This window comes from Erythrolamprus reginae, chromosome 2 (assembly GCF_031021105.1).
Source record: "Erythrolamprus reginae isolate rEryReg1 chromosome 2, rEryReg1.hap1, whole genome shotgun sequence".
NCBI classification, from domain to species: Eukaryota; Metazoa; Chordata; class Lepidosauria; order Squamata; family Dipsadidae; genus Erythrolamprus; species Erythrolamprus reginae.
In genome coordinates, this window is record NC_091951.1 from 322,829,695 (window position 1) to 322,848,399 (window position 18,705).

The 18,705-nt window shown below is 42.7% G+C and overlaps 1 protein-coding gene across 2 annotated transcripts in view; it reads right to left on the reverse strand.

The window, feature by feature from the left end:
- Positions 1 to 15,566, reverse strand: part of RAB3C (RAB3C, member RAS oncogene family) — a 106,292-nt gene extending 90,726 nt beyond the window's left edge. The window contains exon 1 of one of the 2 annotated variants that reach the window (XM_070736368.1): positions 15,499 to 15,566. In XM_070736368.1, the coding sequence (XP_070592469.1) occupies positions 15,499 to 15,516 (18 nt within the window). In that variant the 5' untranslated portion in view covers positions 15,517 to 15,566. Of the gene's footprint in view, positions 1 to 14,159; positions 14,223 to 15,498 lie in introns of those variants that run through there. The other variant, XM_070736367.1, reaches the window with a different exon arrangement.
- Between the last annotated feature and the right edge of the window lie 3,139 nt (positions 15,567 to 18,705).

Consider the following 18,705-nt stretch of genomic DNA (forward strand, 5'->3'; position numbering starts at 1 on the left):
CCTAGAGCTACTCATCCAGCCCCCTGCGCGGGCTGCCGGGGAAATCACCAGCGCCATCGATGCCCGTTCCGCGACACCACTTGCCGCCGTTGCAACCGGAGAGGCCACATCGCCATCGCATGCAGGGCAACGGCACCAGAAGAAACTTTTGCCACACAACAATACCAGCGACCCCAAAACCACCACCCCCAATCGCGAGAAAGGAGACCGTTCCGCAACTCGGGTCAAAGGAATTACCCCACCGCTAACCGAGACTACAATAGAGGTAACTCTCAATATTCCGTGAATAACACGGCAACCAAAAAGGGGGCTAAAATTGTTATCTCGTTGTTGCTAAATAACCAGCCTTGCTCAATGGAGCTAGATACGGGTTCGAGATATACCATCATGCCCTGGGAAAAATTTAAGCTATATATGCCTAATGTGTCTGAGGCTGACCTAATTCAAACCTCTTTGGTGATCAGAGACTTCCAAGGGGGGGTAATCTCGGTCCTGGGAACTGCAAATGTACCTATTGTATTTAAGAATGTCAAATGTACCCTTCCCATGCTTATTGTGACGGGGGCCAAACACTCCCTGCTAGGGCTAGCATGGATGGAACCGTTGGGGATTGAAATTTCGGGTGTGTGTAATGTAAACTGTGATATTATGCCTAACTTTGTGAAAGAGTTCCCTGAAGTGTTCAGCCCCACCTTAGGATTGTATAAGGGAACCCCCATATCTTTCTCTATTGACCCCAAGGTCCCACCAGTTAGACTGAAACCTCGCAGGGTTCCCCTCCCGCTTCTCCCCAAGCTAGACTTACAGCTGGACAAACTCATTAGTCAAGGTATCTTGGTCCCTGTGGAACAGGGGCCATGGGAAACTCCCATAGTGACACCCCTGAAGCCAGATGGCTCCTTAAGAGTTTGCGCTGATTACAAATCAACCCTGAATAAGGCACTCCAACACCACCCCTACCCCATTCCGGTTGTGCAACAACTCTTACACTCCCTGGGGGAGGGGAAAAGGTTCGCAAAGATCGACCTGGCGCAGGCTTACCAGCAACTTCCGGTCGATGAACAAACAGCAAACGCTCAAACAATTGTAACGCACAGGGGGGCTTTCAAATGCACGAGGTTACAGTTTGGGGTGAGCATAGCCCCAGGGATATTCCAGAGCATCATGGAACGCCTATTGTCAGGGGTAAATGGGGCCATCCCATATTTTGATGACATCTTAATTGCAGGGGAAAACCAGGAACAAGTGAACAAAAGAATAAGGGAAGTACTTAAGAGGCTACAGGACAAAGGGTTACGAATCAAGCCTGATAAATGTGTCTGGGGAACTAACAGTATTGAATTCCTAGGATATAAAATAGATAAGGAAGGTATCCACCCCACAACTGAGAAGCTGAGAGCAATTAGAGAAGCCCCAGAGCCACGAGATAAGAGTGAGTTGCAAGCATTTTTGGGCCTCCTTAATTTTTATTCCGTTTTTTTAAAGCAGAAGGCAACAGTAGCAGAGCCTCTCCATCGTTTACTCCAGAAGGAAGCCCGCTGGACATGGGGGAAAATTGAACGTGAAGCCTTTGCTCAAATAAAAAATTTACTAACTTCTAAAAGTGTAGTAGTCCAATATAGTGCCTCACTACCCATTAGGCTCACGTGCGACGCTTCGCCGTACGGCATAGGAGGAGTCCTAGCTCACGTTCTACCTAATCAGACAGAGGCCCCAATAGCATTTTTTTCAAGAACCATGACCAGCACGGAGAGAAATTATAGCCAGTTAGACAAGGAGGCTCTGGCATTAGTGGCAGGGGTAAAGAAGTTTCACAATTACATTTTTGGAAGAAATTTTGAGCTAGTCACTGACCACAAACCCCTACTAGGCCTGCTAGCCCCCAACAAGCCCACTCCACCTTTTATGTCTCCAAGACTAATCAGATGGGCCCTTTTCCTCTCTGGGTATCAGTATGAGCTCACCCACAAGGGGGGGAAGGAAATCAATCATGCAGACGGCCTCAGCAGATGCCCCATAGCAGACTTGGTAGAAGACCCTGTTCCAACCACAGACGTGCTAATGATAGAACTCGAGGAAAACCCACTAACCACAGCAAAAGAGGTAGCTGCACACACGCAGCAAGACCAAATCCTGAAACAAGTAGTGAACTGTGTTCTAAAGGGATGGCAAAATGATATTGTTAAACCTGAATTGTGTGATTTTAAGAACAAAAGGCTTGAATTGTCATATGTAAAAGGTTGTTTGCTGTGGGGGGATAGAGTGATCATCCCCAAACGCCTAAGGGAAAAGGTACTCAGAATGTTACACGTGGGCCATCCTGGGATTGTCAGGATGAAGAGCCTAGCAAGGGGGCATTTATGGTGGCCAGGGCTTGATGCTGATATTGAAAGTTGGGTTTCAAAGTGTGACCCGTGCCAAGAGTCTAGGCCCAATCCCCCCAAAACAACTCCGGCTGAGTGGGAACAGCCTGCTGGCCCTTGGTCTAGGATCCACATTGATTTTGCTGGCCCAGTGGGGTCTCAGTATTTCCTAATAGTGGTTGATGCTTTCTCCAAATGGTTGGAAATAATAGCAATGAACAACATAACCACAAGTGCCACTATCAAGGTATTGAGCAGACTGTTTGCATCCCATGGTTGCCCTGATCTATTGGTGTCTGACAATGGACCACAACTAACAGCCAGGCAATTCGAATTATTCCTAGATGGCCTGGGGGTCAGACATGCCCTCATCTCGCCTTACTCGCCCTGGGCTAACGGGTTGGCAGAACGTTACGTAAGGGTGGCAAAAGAGGCATTGCACAGGTCAGGCCCTGGAGATGTGCAACAGAACTTGGACCAATTCTTATTAACCCAGCACATTACCCCTAACTCGCACACACATGTAAGCCCTGCAGAGTTATTGATGGGGAGAAAGTTGAGGTCACCACTAGACAGGTTAAACCCAAGGTTCTGTTTGAATAATAACCAAATGTGCATAAAACCAGAAAGAGAAATGTATTTGGGTCAAAATGTATATGTAAAATGCTTTGATGGAAATGTAAACTGGATGAAGGGAATTATTGTTAAGCAAAATGCACCCAAGACTTATATTGTTAAACTGGAGGATGGTCGTTTGTGGAAACGACACATAGACCACATTCGGAAACGAACTGAAAACCAATTACAACAACCCGCTGACTCGGACTCTCCCCCCTCAACAGACTTTTATACATTGCCCGAACTAAGAAACACGCAGAGAGACTTATCGGGCCAGGGGGAACCATCCAGCGACGCCGAGCCATCCTCGTCCTCCGAGGCCTTCGTTGGGCCCGCCAGGCCTAGTCCGCCGCACCGGGAGAACAGCGGCGAGCCATCCTCCACAGTCAGTGGCGAAGGAGAAAATGGACTGCGCAGGTCAGCGCGAGAGTCTCGAAGGCCTCACCGATTGGACGACTTCGTCACGTGGCTTTCTTGATGGATGGGTCCAACTATGAGGGGAGGGGTGTTGTATCCTGAAATGGCTACCTTGTAACGCTGTAAATAGTTTGTTCCTCTTTTCCAGCGCTGTCTGAGCCCAAGCAGGAAGTCGCTCCTGATTGGCTCAGACGCGGCCGGCTCTCGCTTTGGCGGGAACCGCAAAAGTATAAAAGAAGCGGCTTCTCCCTGCAGAGCCAGTCGGTACTCGCTGAATCGTCACTTTACCTTGCTGAGCTGTCACTTATTCTCTGAGCTGAATAAAAGTACCGATTGCTCAAACCCTGTCTCTGGGTCTACTTCAACTTTTAATTATTTTTAATTATTAGATTTGTTATATATTGTGTTATTATTGTTGTGAGCCACCCCGAGTCTATGGAGAGGGGTGGCATATAAATCTAATAAATTGAATTGAATTGAATTGAATTGCTAGACTATCCATGCCCAGTTCCTGCAACCTCTCTTTGTATGTTTTAGTTTCCAGTCCCCTTATCATCTTGGTTGCTCTCTTCTCTCTCTATTTGTCACTCTCTTCTCAATTCTAGACTTGTGTGTATTTGTTCTTAAGGTTTGGTCTTGTGCAACTAGAATCAATCCCTATTTCTCTTTAATTCCCCTGTTTTTAGCCATTGTCAGATATTTCTGTTATTGTTCCCACTAGGGCACTTTGCAATGTTTTTCCCCCTCTACTCTCCCCTCTACAAATATTTGGAATTCCCTGGTCTACCTGGATTCCTTTGCATGGATTCTACTCTTTGTATTACAAAACACTGATCCACCCAGGTTTACATGAAAATACTCCCACAATATTTAGTTAGTGTACTATTCCTTTCTTTATTAGTGATGTCCCTCGTCCCCTTAGATTTATCACTAGAGAATTTTTTAAAAATAAAAAGAAATACTGTAAATCTCTGGACACCCTTGGTGCCTCTAGCATGGAGATCCTACTGCTTAGGTTTCAATTCATATCTATATGTTGGAATAAAGCACCAAATATAAAGTGACCAGATTATAACCTTGGTAAAGCGGGACATCAATGTGGAGGGTGGCGGTGGGAGCAAAGCACAGCAGAGTGGCAGCGAAACTGTGAATGCAGTGCTCGCCTGCCAGCTGCAAGTTGTAATGTCCGGCTGAGGCTCCTCCTCCTCTTCTCCAGCTGCTACTCAAATTTGAAGGTGAAGATCATGGAAAGGAAGATCTAAACTCCAGAGGTTTCTTCAGCAGACTACAGGCAATCCCTACTGCAGAAGGCAAAGGGGTTGCCAGATGCAAACCGGCTGCAAAAACGCTCTGGAAAGTGCCGAGCATTTAAGGGATCCCAGAAGGGGAGCTGATCCCTTCTGAATGAAACCAGCTTGCAAAAACAACTGATGCTTAGGTGAAACAATTGCTGGGAGAGAGGTGGGGGGGGGGAAACAAACTTGGAGGTCAGATTGGTTGGTCCCCAAACTTACAAGAGAGAGAGATTGCTACTTGTTTAGTGGAGCTTCGTCTACCTTCCTGAGATCGGCGCCGGCAGAGGAGGCAGGAACCAAGTGAGGAGGAGGCACCCGAGCCACCAGCCAATGCCACACTATCTGCGGTGGTGGGAGAGCTGCTCGGCATCAGTCTTTCTTACGGTCTGGCCCCTCTCACTCAGGGAGCACGCTCGGTCACCAGCGGAGCCTGGAGCTGCCTCCTCGCAGCCAGACTTTGGCCATCGGACATCGGAGGTGGTGTTCCTCTGGCCAACGTCTCCAAGCCCAAGCCTGTCATGGATTGACCTGACCCTTCCCCCTTGCTTAAGGTGACCAGACGTCCCATTTTTAAAAAATCAGGACTTTTTAAAAACAATGTGGGGTGTGGGACATATTGCTCAAAAGCGGGACTGTCCCACCAAAAGCGGGACATCTGGTCACTTGAGCCAAATACTGCCATGCATTTGTAACCCATTGTTCCTCCAAGCAGTAGTACAACTTTGGTAATTGTTCCACTGCTCTGAACTCTCTGTAACATAACCAGAGATTCTTCTATGACCTAGGACACTCTTTACCACAGGAATAATCTTTTAGTCACGCATAACATTCATAAATAAAAGTAGATGGCAAAGGTGTAGAAGGTACTTACCAGATACACCAGAGGTCTGAGCTAATGTAGATAATGAACAAAACATTTGTTGCTGACTTTGCTAAGGAGACATTCTGTATTCATATGGCAAGTGAGACAGTTGTTCTACTGCACTGACTGTCAGCTTCTATCACACACAAAGAGGCCAGTGCAAGCATGCTGGCTTATACCAATATCTGCTCTCTTCAAAGTGGCCATTATGAATTAAAGAGGCCACACAGAAGACTATTTATCCACCGTTCATTTTCATTAAAACAATTTTCCTCTGAATTTTAATAGCTGCATGGTTCATACTGAGCATCTTTGATCTCTGAAAGCCCATAAATTCTCCCCTACATAATCTTCATTATGCAGAAACTAATGCTAATTGTGGTGAAATTTCCTGACTCCAAGGAAACTTTTGTGACATCACTGTGACTCTTCATACAAATCATTATTTCTCTTTTCAGCCTGGCCAATGCCTAATCAAAAGCAGCTTCCTGTCAGCTTTCCCATGTAAACTAGACAGACATGAAACACAACCAGATGTTCCAACTCTACTTTACTATAAGGCTACTGTTACGTACTGATGTAAAGAGTACAAATTTGCATAGCTGCCACTGATTGCCTAAGCCAGTGATGGGAGAAATAAACTGCTGTCAGTGGCCAACAGGTTTCATGGAAGCCCTTAAAAGTGGCTTCCTTGCAACTTGCTGGCAATCTGTATCGTTATAGCTAATAGACAATGAAAGTGTTGAACTATTCTTGTGACTCACCTCTTTAATTATGTGAGAATTTAACACTGGCGACTAATGTGGTTGAAGAAGATTATTTATTTATTTGTTTATTATTTATTTATTTATTTATTTATTTATTTATTTATTTATTCATTCATTCATTCATTCATTTAGTCATTTATTCATTTATTCATTTATCCATTTATCCATTCATTCATTCATTCATTCATTCATTTAATACGACCCAGTCCCGAAGGACTCAGGACAAAGTCACCTCATGGCATCTGCAGCCATTTTAGAAGCAAGGACTGACTTGCCCAGCTAAACTAGAGGATGACTACACAAACATCTCCATCTTGAGCCTTCTTCAATCCAAAGACAGAAGAATGTTGAACCTACATGTCTCATTTTTTCATGTTCCTGGAGGCAAAGGGCTTCCAGGATCTACTGGACAACAAAAAGAGGGCTCACCTATTCCTCACCTATCACAGGCTACAAACATAAAAGATGGCACAGACCTTGGTGGCACCAACGGATATCAAGTCCATCTCTTGGACAAGCCTACAAGCCAAGCTACAAGAACACTATGAACCTTCAGCCCTTCTGATGGTCAGCAGAAATGAGTTTTACCATCTGTGCCAACACAGAGGTGAATAATCAATGACTTCATGGCTAAACTCTGGGAAATTGCATTCAAGTGCAAGTTCATAAATCCAGAGGAGATGATGAAGGATATGATTATGTAAGGTATGAGGGATCTCAATGTACAGAAGAAATTGCTGATCTGGAGGGGGAGCAACTTTTAAAGATATGGTTGAAGAAGCAAGAGTCACTGAATCATCGGACAACTCTGCAGATGACACCCAGAGAACCAACAGAATCCATCACACCCATCACCCAGACTGATTGGATGACTGAGGTTCCAGATGCAGAGGAGGAATGAGAGGATGATGATCATGTGCACTGCATCCAACAAGGATGACAGGTGAGCCCCAGAGATTTTGAACAAAGGCAGCCAAAGTGTTCCAGCTGCCTAGGGAGTCACAACAGGGCAGCCTGCAAATTCAAAGAAGCCATTAGCCACTGCTGCCAAAAGCAGGGCCACATAGTTAGAGTCTTGAAGAGACATACCACCATCCCTATACCAGCCTGCTCCATTCCTACCCAGACTACCCATAGGGACCAGGGAGATAAAGTCAGAACCATCCAGGGGGACAATAGTACAGTTGAAGAGATGACCAAACCCCTCAAGACACCAAGGGAATCTAACAAACCACTGTGGGTCAATCTGACTCCAGACAAGGGGTGAACTTTCATATCACAGTGGCCATTGAGGGACTCCCATGCGACATGGAGCTAGATACTGGCTCCATATTCACCATTATGGCCTGGGGAACCCTGGAGCAATTTATGCCAACCATCACAAGTAAGCAACTTAAACCCCAAATGATTTCCAGGGAAATCTCATTTGAGTGCTCGGCCAAAGTCCTGATTAGCTTCAAAGACTTCAGAGGGAAGCTACCCTTAACCATTAAAGGACAGAGACCAATCCTGTTGGGAGTGGAATGGCTCAAACACTCAACATTGGCATCATTGGGCTGCATCACATCATGGGGGACAGATAGGGCAATTTTTTGGGTGACTTGAGAGTCTAGGCAAATATAAGGGCAAGCCCATATCATTTAACCTAGATCCCCGACTTACCCATATTAGACTTAAACCCCGAAGAGTCCCATTAACTCTCTGACCGAAAATGGACAAAAAACTGGACAAACTAATCACCCAAGGAGTCTTGGAACCAGTTGAGCATGCCACGTGGGAGACCCCCATTGTAACCTCAAATGAAGCTGGGTGGGTTGATTTGAGTCTGCATGGACTACAAAGGGACCACAAACAAAGCCTTACAGCCCAATGTGTACCATATGCCTGTTGTGCAACATCTATTGCACTCTCTGGGAAATGGGAATTTTTTTTGCAAACTTGATTTGGCCCAAGCATATCAGCAGTTGCTTGTGGATGAAGCCACATCAGAAGCCCAAACAAAAGAGACATACCTGGGAGCGTTTAAATGCAACCCTCTGCAATTTGGGAGTCAGTGTGGCCCCAGGTTTGTTCCAGAGCATGATGGAATACTTACTACACAGCATCCCTGGTGTGCTGGCCTCTTCAATTAGGCACAAATTTGACAGCGACATTAATAGTATTTTGTAAGTCTGAAAGTACGAATCTCCTGCCACTCCCATAACAGCCCAAGATATTAGCTTCCAAATCTTTCTGTGTCCATTACACAGTTGTGGGTTATGCCATCTCTTATCTGGCCATTCCCTAGGCAACACTTCCTCACCCCACCTCTCAAAGCCTTTCCCTCATACCATTATACTTCCTGAGTTCCACCCATCATATTCAATAATTCACAGTATTCCAAGTTTTTTTCTGAAGGACAATTCATCTTCAGCTCCTCCTTTTCTAAGCACCAGAAGATCACAATGAGGACAGTGATGCCAAATTATTAGAATGGTGCTTATCCCTGATGACTTGTACAATAGATTTTTTTGTGATGTTGCTTCTCCATATTTCTGGATCTGCTTAAATCCCGACTGAAGATGTTTGAATGAGCTTGGCAACACAGAGAGAGAAAAGCTCAGATCATTTTAGTTCTGTCATCCCCTGTGTATTTTGAACATATAAAATTTCTGATAAAAAGAAAGATGAATGCAGGCAAATTTATCTAATCAATTCTGAAAGTTTCAGAGTATTATACTGATCTCATTCGTGAAAACTGGGCCTCCCAGATAATGATTTTCCTCATCTATATTTTTTAATGAATGCCTGGTATGAGCTATTTGAGGTAGCTACTCCTTCATCAGAACTAAAGAAAAGAAGTGCTTGTTGGTCCAAACTCATAATACAGTCTGGAATAGCTTGAGGCTTGAATGATTATCAACAAATTCAGTATGGCTAGATAGATCTTCAAGAGAGTGTTTGATAACACTACAAATAATACTATCAAAGCAGATTGTCAAATCAAAGTGGACATTTTAATGACCTCCGCACACCCTTTGTGCACGCAGAGGAAAACCTTGTAAATCAAAGCAATTGGCCAGATTGATTCAGCCCACTTCAAGTGGCTTCAAGTGGTAGAGGTACAGTGGTACCTCTACTTACGAACTTAATTCATTCCGTGACCAGATTCTTAAGTAGAAAAGTTTGTAAGAAGAAGCAATTTTTCCCATAGGAATCAATGTAAAAGCAAATAATACGTGCGATTGGGGAAACCACAGGGAGGGTAGAGGGTAGAGATTCCTACGGAGGCCCCATGGAGGCTTCTCCCTGCCTTTTCTGGCCCTGTTTCCTCCAGGAGATTCCTAGAGAGGCCTCATAGAGGCTTCTCCCTGCCTTTTCTGGTTACAGTTTCGGAGGCTCAGGTTTGTAAGTGGAAAATCTTAAACACCTGGTTCTTATCTAGAAAAGTTCCCAAGTAGAGGCATTCATAGGTAGAGGTGCCACTGTATTTTATTTTGGGACTCTGAGGAAGATTGACTCAATTTTTCAAGTTATGGGTCTAGATAGTCCTGAATTGTATCTGTGCTGTTTTGATAGGTCTAATTTTCAGCAGAAGGACTGGGAGGAGGGAGAGGGTTTTGATGCTAATCAGAAGTACTTTGCATGATTGCACATTTTTTTTGTATTTCTGAGAATCCTTGATACTCTCTAATTATAATTACATAGCAGACATGCAAATTTGTATTATTAGTCTCTTTCCTTTTGCAGCTTTGCTTTGACAGTTCTGTTGCATCTGGTTTATATAAAATCAGCACTTGTACATCTTCGAGAAGCAGCAAAAACTTTTTTTGCATAATGTCATGGCAGCAATACGTGTCTGCAGAAGAAAAAGATCCCCTTCATCAAAACCAACAGATGGATCTTCAAAAACAGAAGAATTGGGGTTTTTTTTGAAAAAGATACTACCATAAGATTGTTGATTTCAATGTTGAATATAAATAAGGTGTACTATTTAATTTCTAACTAGTGGTGGAAGCTTCAGAGGTAAAATTATTGCAACATCAGTATGATTTCACTTCCTAAATCCTTCTTTGGTTTTCTTTAGTATCTATTGTTTATTCAATTTTGCTGTAATTAGCGGTCCAAAGCAATCCTGCTCAGCGAAAAACTATTCCCTAGTGTTGCTGCTTCTAAATCTTGATTTATTTCCATATTTCCTTTAAAGCAGGAGTCTCCACCCTTAGCAATTTTATGACTTGTAGATTTCAACTCCCAGAATTCCTCAGGCAGTCATTAAGTACATGGTGACTGAAGAATTCTGGGAATTGAAGTCCACAAGTCATAAAGTTGCCAATGTTGGAGGTCCCTGCTTTGAAAGATACCGTAAAACAGAAATACTGTAAGGTTAAAAAATGTATTTATCTCCGATTGAATTTCTGATAGAAATGGGGATGTAAGTATCCCAAATGTATGTTCTTTTATGTTTGTTTTTGTTTGTGTATGTCTAATTTTAAAAAATTATTATTATTTTTTAAAGATACCTTAAAGCTGCCCGCCCCCCCTTTGAAGGCTTTTACTTGATAGTCTCATCCCAATACTTACTGTAGCTAAACCAAATTAAATTACTCACAATGGAATCCTTCTTTACTTAACCTTGTTTGATTCTCTCCCATTTTCAATGAATTTACTTGGGACTTTTAAGCCTATAGGACAGTGAAGGCAAACCTATGGCATGCGTGCCACAGATGGCACGCAGAGCCATATCTGAGGGCATGTGAGGTGTTGCCCAATATAAGCTCAAGCAGGTACGCGCATACTGGCCAGCTGATTTTCGACTGTTTTTGCTCTCCCCAGCCTTCAGGAAAGCCTCCTTAAGCCTGGGAATGGCAAAAAACAGGTCAACGGGCCAACCGGAAGTTCATGTTGGGCCTTTTTTTGCTTTCCCCAGGTTTCAGAAGGTTTTCCCGAACCTTGGGCCTGTGAAAATGGCTCAACAAGCCTATCGGAAGTCTGGAGGCTTCAGTGAAACCTGAGCTCATGCACAGGGGGGCAGTGTGGATGTTATGTGCATGTGTGGGGGGAGAGCATTGCATTTTGGGTGTGGGCACACGCACTCACACTATTGTCCCTGAGCCAAAAAAAGGTTTCCCATCACTGCTATAGGATATAGAGATAAACTCCACTGTATATATTTAAAGCAATGTTGTTATTGTTATTGTTATTGTTATTGTTATTGTTATTGTTATTGTTAGTGTTAGTGTTAGTGTTAGTGTTAGTGTTAGTGTTAGTGTTTAGATTTGTATGCCGCCCTTCTCTGAAGACTCAATGACATATGAAACCCATGTTCTTGTTCTACATTAACTCCACAATTTTGTTTAGAACCCAAGCTTACAAAATTTATTCAAAGCTAAATCATAATGTAACAATGTGTTTTCTGAATAAATGCAATTCTTGTAACTGATCCAGAAGCAAAATAAACCTATAACTTTCATTTTTACTATTAAAATATGTAATGATTTTATTTGGGATTCTAATCCTTTTTTTTTTAAAGCCTAATATTATGAAGATGTATTTTATATATACACACACATTTATAAAGAGTTCATGTTCTTTTGAATTCTTACAGATGGATATATTTATAATTACTTCTGGGGTAAACAGATTTCATTATGTAACACTAGCAATCAATCTGAGTGAATTATTGCAGTTCAAATTCTAAGTCAAACACACCCTACAGAGAGACCTTATGTATGGGGGACAGGAAACAAGAAATAATTATGTTACAAAAATTGAATTTTGACCTTAGATTAACAGTCCCTAGGGAAACACATTTGCCAAATTAAAATCTTGTAAATATTCTGCAGTTGGTAATATTTTGTTAATCTGGTTGCAAAATGTCTACTAGACAGCAATATTTGTCAATAGATATGATACCTCTACTACAGTGTTTTTCAACCAGTGTGCCATGAGACATGGTCAGGTGTGCCGCAAAGCTCAGAGAGAGGAAAAAACAAGAGAGAGAGAAAGAGAGAGAGAAAGAAAGCGAGAGAGAGAGAAAGAGCAAGAGAGAAAGAAAGAGCAAGAGAGAGAGAAGGCAAGCAAGCAAGAGAGATAGAAAAAAACAAGAGAGAGAGAAAGAAAGCAAAAGAGGGAGAGAAAGAAAGCAAGAGAGAGAGAGAAAGAAAGAAAGGGAGAGAAAAAGAAAGAACGAGAGAAAGAGAGGGAGGGAAGGTGGGAGAGAGAAAGACAGAGGGAGGTAGGGAGGAAGAGAGAAAGAGAGCAAAAAAGAGGAAGGAAGGAAGAGAGAAAGAAAGAGGGATGGAGAGAGAAAAAAGAGGAAGGGAGAGAAAGAGGGAGGGAGAGAGAAATAGAGCGAAAGGGAGGAAAAGAGAGATTTTTTTTTGTCCAAACTTTTTTTAGCCGCCCCCCCCCCCCCTCCACTCAATGTGCCCCATGGTTTTGTAAATGTAAAAAATGTGCCGCGGTTCAAAAAAGGTTGAAAATCAATGCTCTACTAAGGTAAGCCATACAATAAAAATACACAAATTAACAAAACATCCCTATGCACGTCTACATTGACGTCCCAGTGGATTTTACTTCCAAATGGGAGTAGATAGAATGTAGATTATGTAGTTTATCTTTGGGCTGCAGAAATGCTCAGTCTTATTAATTTTAAAAAATGGAGCTTAATTTCATGCTTAAAAGTAAAACAAGACTTCCCTGGGAAGGATAATCAAGCTAATTCTCAATTTTAATAAGCTATTTACTTCAAGAGTAGCAATGATTATTTAAAAATAGATACCCTTTCTCCATATTTATTAGATTTTAATTTTCCCTACCTCAATGCAGCTATGATTAAAGATAAGGTTTTGAAAATTTAATAATTCAAATGTCAGAGTGACTTCTAGGAAGATTTACCTTAAGTAGCACAGAGCTGGGCTGCAATATTCAAATGACCACTAGATAGTAGTAAAGACATAATGGGAACTTTTAACACTATTTTCCCATCTAGTGGCCATCCAGAATTTCCCAGCCAAGATTTGGCAGCAGATCCATCACTCATCAAAGGTCCATCAATATATAATGTTAACAAAATATTAAGGCAGCAAACTATACTTGCCTATTCAGCCCGATTGGATTTCCTTTTGGCTACACGTATAACTGACTGCATCTTGCATAACATATAGTCAGAAATTAGACCTATTACGTTCAAGTGTGACTTCCTAGGCAATGGTTTAGGATGGCTACCTGAATTCGGAGACTTCACGTAGGAAGGGAGGGAGGGAGGGAGGAAAGGATCAATATACAAAGAATAAGAGTAGAAGCCTCTTTCTCTATGGTTTTAAAACGCCAACCGGCGGCGTTCGGTTCTTGCCCTGAATCAGCCTTTGCAAATGGAGTTGCCAGCTGAAAAGACACTTCTGTCAAATTACAATTAGTCCTCAATGCTACCGAATTCCTCAGTAATCTCCGAGTTAATGCCTCGCTCTCCCTCGGTCAGCCAAAGAGAACAAATGAAGGAAGAAAGACACCAGGGAAAAAAACCAACACACGACGTTTGCGATGGGCATTTAACACGCGATGTTTGCGCGAGTACCGTCCGTCCTTTTCTCTCCCTCCTGTTTGCAAACGGGATCTCCGAATTACTCAACCGCGGGTTCCTGTTTTGCGCGCAGCAGTCCTTCCCTCCCCTCCGCCGTCTTCTCGCGCCCCGATCGTGTGAATGTTAGGCGCCCCGAGTCCCCCCCCCCTTCGTAGAGGGGCGGCATACAAATCTAATATATTATTATTATTATTATTATTATTATTATTATTATTATTATTATTATTATTATTATTATTATTTTAGGAATGTCCCCTTTGACGCGCCACTCACCTGCATAGCAGCTTCGTGCCTCATGGTCAACCACGCGTCTTTTCTTCCTCTCTCTCTTTCTCTCTCTCTCTCTCTCTCTTTCTCTCTGCTTTCTTTCCAACCTCGCGGATTTAACTACCGCTAGGAGCCAAGCAGCAGACGGAGCCCACAAGCCCAGCCAAGCCTGCAAGCCCGGCTTCAAGGCGGGAGCAACAGCAAGCGAGCGACGCGCTCCGCCGCCGCTCCGTCAAGGGATCCGGAGCAGACCGATCAGCACGGGAGCTGTCCACGGTGTTCTTCCTCAACCCCCCCCTCCCCCCACACTCTCCGCCCCATCGCAACGATTTGTGGGAATTGTAGTCGGAGCCCGGCTGGGGCTGCCACCCAATCGAAGAGGAACCTCGCTTCCCCGCAACTACGCCTCCCAGGGACGCGCGCGGGCCTTTCCTTCCCTCTCCAAATGTTCCATCGCTCCATGGAAACGGAAACAAGGGTCTCCTCGGCTTTCTAGTTTCCCAGCTGTTGGGCAAGTCTTTGCTTGGCCTACTAACGGCTGAACTTTCTGCGGAAGGTGGTGGTAGTGGTGGGAAGGCCTTCACACACACACTCACACACACACAGAGAGAGAGAAAGAGAGAGAAACACCCCCCCCCGGGGTTTCTCCATTAGACTAGCCGGAGGTGAAGTGGACCTCGCCCACTCCCCACATTTTCAAGCCAGATATTAAACCTCCATCATTCCCCAAATGGGTTTCCTTCCATTCTTTGGTATATATTTTTATTATTTTTCTCCAACATAACATTAAAAACAATACATAATTACAAACCCTAAAACAAGGTTTTCTTAAGGGAAAAGAGATAAGAGCCTCCATTGAATTATCAACAGAAAAAGAAAAAAATTATGTATGTTTTATTATAAAACATATATAACTTTTTTAAATGTTTCTGTTGATCATTCAATGAAGGCTCTTATCTCTCTTCCCTTAAGAAAACATTCTATAAAACTTATACAACGCCATCGATTCATAAGCCTCTAAATAAAAAACGTTTCTCCACCTTACACAAATATATTACATTGCATCAATATAAGCGGTGACAAACTCCCTTTTATAAAAAAAATCTTAATTCAAACTTGCATTTCTCCATTAAGATTTCCTGCGATTCGTGCGCCTTCGGGGTGGGAAGACGCTTCATTGGATAGGCAAGCTGCCGCCGGCAGAGATCAACGCGTTCCTTCGCTTAGCGTCGACCTATCGAGGCAGCCCCTTGATGCGGGGAAGGGTGGGTGGGAATTCGGGTAGTTTCATCGATGCTGGACCCCCCTCGACCTCCCTTTAAACAGAGGGGAAAAGAGCTCTTACCTTGCCGTAGAGTTCCATCTCCAGCCTCGCCAAACGGAGGGCGCTCCGGAGCCCAGATGGCACCTCGCCGTCTTGATTTTTCGCACACAAAAGACCGGCGGAGGCAACCGAGCGAGGCGGAGGGAAACTGGGGAGGGGGGGGGGAGAAGAGCCAAAGCAAAGGGTGGAAGTCGCTCGTCCTTGTCCGCTGGAGCGGCCTTTTGGAGCCTCGGGCCGCCCCAGCTCCGAGCGGAGTTTCCTAAGCGCCGCTCTTTGGCGCGGGCGCAAGCCTGGAGAGAGAGAAAGGGAGCTCCCTTTGGGCACCCTTTGGTTTAATTAGCCCCGAAGCAGAAGAAGAGCAGGTGCGGGAGGAGGGAGCGATTGGGGGGGGGGGGGTGCCATCAGATGCAGCGCGTTGTGGAAACTGGCAACCTGCTCAGAGCAAAACAAAAGAAGCACCAGCGTGGTGAGGTAGGTTTGGACCAGGTTGGCTGTTTGTCAAAGACTGGTTGAAATTGAGGTTTTCCCCGCCTGCTGTTAATGCCTTCCAGGTGGACTGGAGTTCCTTCATCCTCCCTAGCATCATTTATTAGCTTCCTGGAGGTTGTTATGAATGGAGTTCTAGAATAGGAGAAGAAATGGTGTTGCTGTTGTTGATTTGTTTTAATTCATCCATCTGGGATAAAAAGTTGCCATTCTTCCTTCCTTGGTGATTTATTTATTCTACACTTTTATCATTCACCCACCTCCAAAGACTTTGGGCATTTAAAATTACAAACACAACAGCAAACACATCAAATTAAAAAAAAACCCACTGAGTCCACCATAATAAAGTAACCCTCCCCTAAGCTGGACATCAATTAAAACAAACTCACATAAATTATAAAAGCAACCACTAAGTCCACCATAATAAAGTAACTCTCCCCTAAACTGGACATCAATTATCAAACTCACATCAAATTATAAAAACAACCAATAAGTCCACCATAATAAAGTAACTCTCCCCTAAACTGGACATCAATTAAATCAAATGCACATCAAATTATAAAAGCAACTGCTAAGTCCACCATAATAAAGTAACCCTCCCCTAAGCTGGACACCAATTAAATCAAACTCACATCAAATTATAAAAGCAACTGCTAAGTCCACCATAATAAAGTAACCCTCCCCTAAGCTGGACATCAATTAAATCCAAACACATTTTTATCATTCACCTACCTGCAAAGATTCTGGGCAGGCTACGTGCATTTAAAATTACAAACACAACAGCAAACACATCAAATTATAAAAACAACCACTAAGTCCACCATAATAAAGTAATCCTCCCCTAAGCTGGACATCATTTAAATCAGACTCAAATCAAATTAGTCATGCCTACAGAACTGGTAATAAAAAAAAATTGAATCCCACCACTGCTTTAAGGTTACGTATTTATTCAGCTGAACAAAAACGGGCCCTTTTAAAAAGAAAGGCTGGTGCATCATAGACAAGATAAGAGGAAGTAAAGATTGCTAGAAGTAGCTAAAGATGTTCCTTTTGGTGCTTCCCTAAAGATATTACATGTTGTCAGAAGACCTGCCTGCAGTGAGGGCTACAAAAAAATTTGCTACCACGTTGTGGGCATAGCTTATTTTGTGGGTGTGGCTTGCCAACCATGTGATGAAGTGGGAGTGGCTTGACGATCATGTGACTGGAGTGGCTTAAAGGTCATGTGATTGTGTTAAAAGTAGTCAACTTGATGTCACTCATGTCAAGGGTTTGGGTTGGAGTCAGGGTGCCGGGTCTCTCCTCACATCAGATACAATTTCCCTATCTATTTACTATTACTGAACATCCAAAATATACTATTTAATTCTATGGTTTTTTTGCCATATGTGTACATACCATACGTATTACACACAGGCACACAAAAATATATTTTACTTACTATATAAAGTGTACGTAAACACATACACACACACAGCTCTTCTAAAATTATATACATTCAACCTCATTTACTGCAATAGGAAAAACATACTCAGAGCCCAGAAGGGAAAAAAAGAAGAAAAAAAATCAAAATCTTTCTACCGGTTCTGTGTACCTGACCAAAATTTTTCTACCAGTTCTTTGTACCTGACCATATCTGTAGGAAACCTTCACTGCCTGCCTGGGATCTTTGGTGTTTTTCCTGGTACTTCTCATGACTCTGAATCCCTGAGTCTGTGAGTACCTGAAGCAAGGGGAGCCATCTGCACTGTGTCTTCGGGGCCCGAGTCAACAATATGAGCTATCATTATTTTATTTTTTTTACAGCCATGGCTATTTTCTTACATTTCCCATTAACTGAATCATTCACCAGACATAGGAATTATGTATGGAACCTTAGCTGCACTTTAAAAGACTTCAACTGTGCCCCTATGCCTTTAAAAATTTGATGAGAAAGGTACTGAGCTTGTGTATATCTATGGTATGTGTTGAGGCTTCATCCATCACTCATGAAGTTGTGTGATTCTATAAAGTTGTTAACAGAGCCTAATGCAGTTCTCCAACTTCTCAAATTGCCCATTTCTGCTCAGAGAGAAACCCAATTATGTGGTCCTAAATTTTGTAACAAGTTCTTGGTTCAAACTAATATGACCAGGGGTTCATATTCCATATAAACTATATTTGGAATTTCATCAGAATAAAACATATTTTAATGATGCATTGTGGAAAGAGAAGGAATATACTTGATGAAGAAAACATATTCAAAATAGTTGCTTAAGAGAGAAAAAAAGAAGTATGTAAAAGTTTTTGAAATTGAATGTCAAAATGAGTTAGCTCTGACTTATAAAATAGATATAAATTTGATAGAGAGTGAAGTTCATCTTAAATCAGATGTAAGTTAATCAGGAAGTTTTCACTGGATGTTCTAAGGCTTTGTCAAATTGTCTTCTAGCTCTCTGCATTAATGTATTTTACGCATCATATTTTATGAATGATTTATGCACCACAATTAGCCACTTTGCCTTTTAAGGATAGTAAACACAACCTTTAATTCATTCAAGTTTATGCTGTTCTGTATAGGTTGGGACTATGCATTCAATAAAATTGAAAATGCCTCATGTTATTTGAAAAGATACTTGGAAAGGAGCCATTATTTAATGTCCATGTTGAATTTAATAAAATGCAGATGACCTGTTTTAAAACAGCTTGTTTTGATTACTGTGTTCTATATTTGATCGCATAAGGAACAGAAGATTGATTATA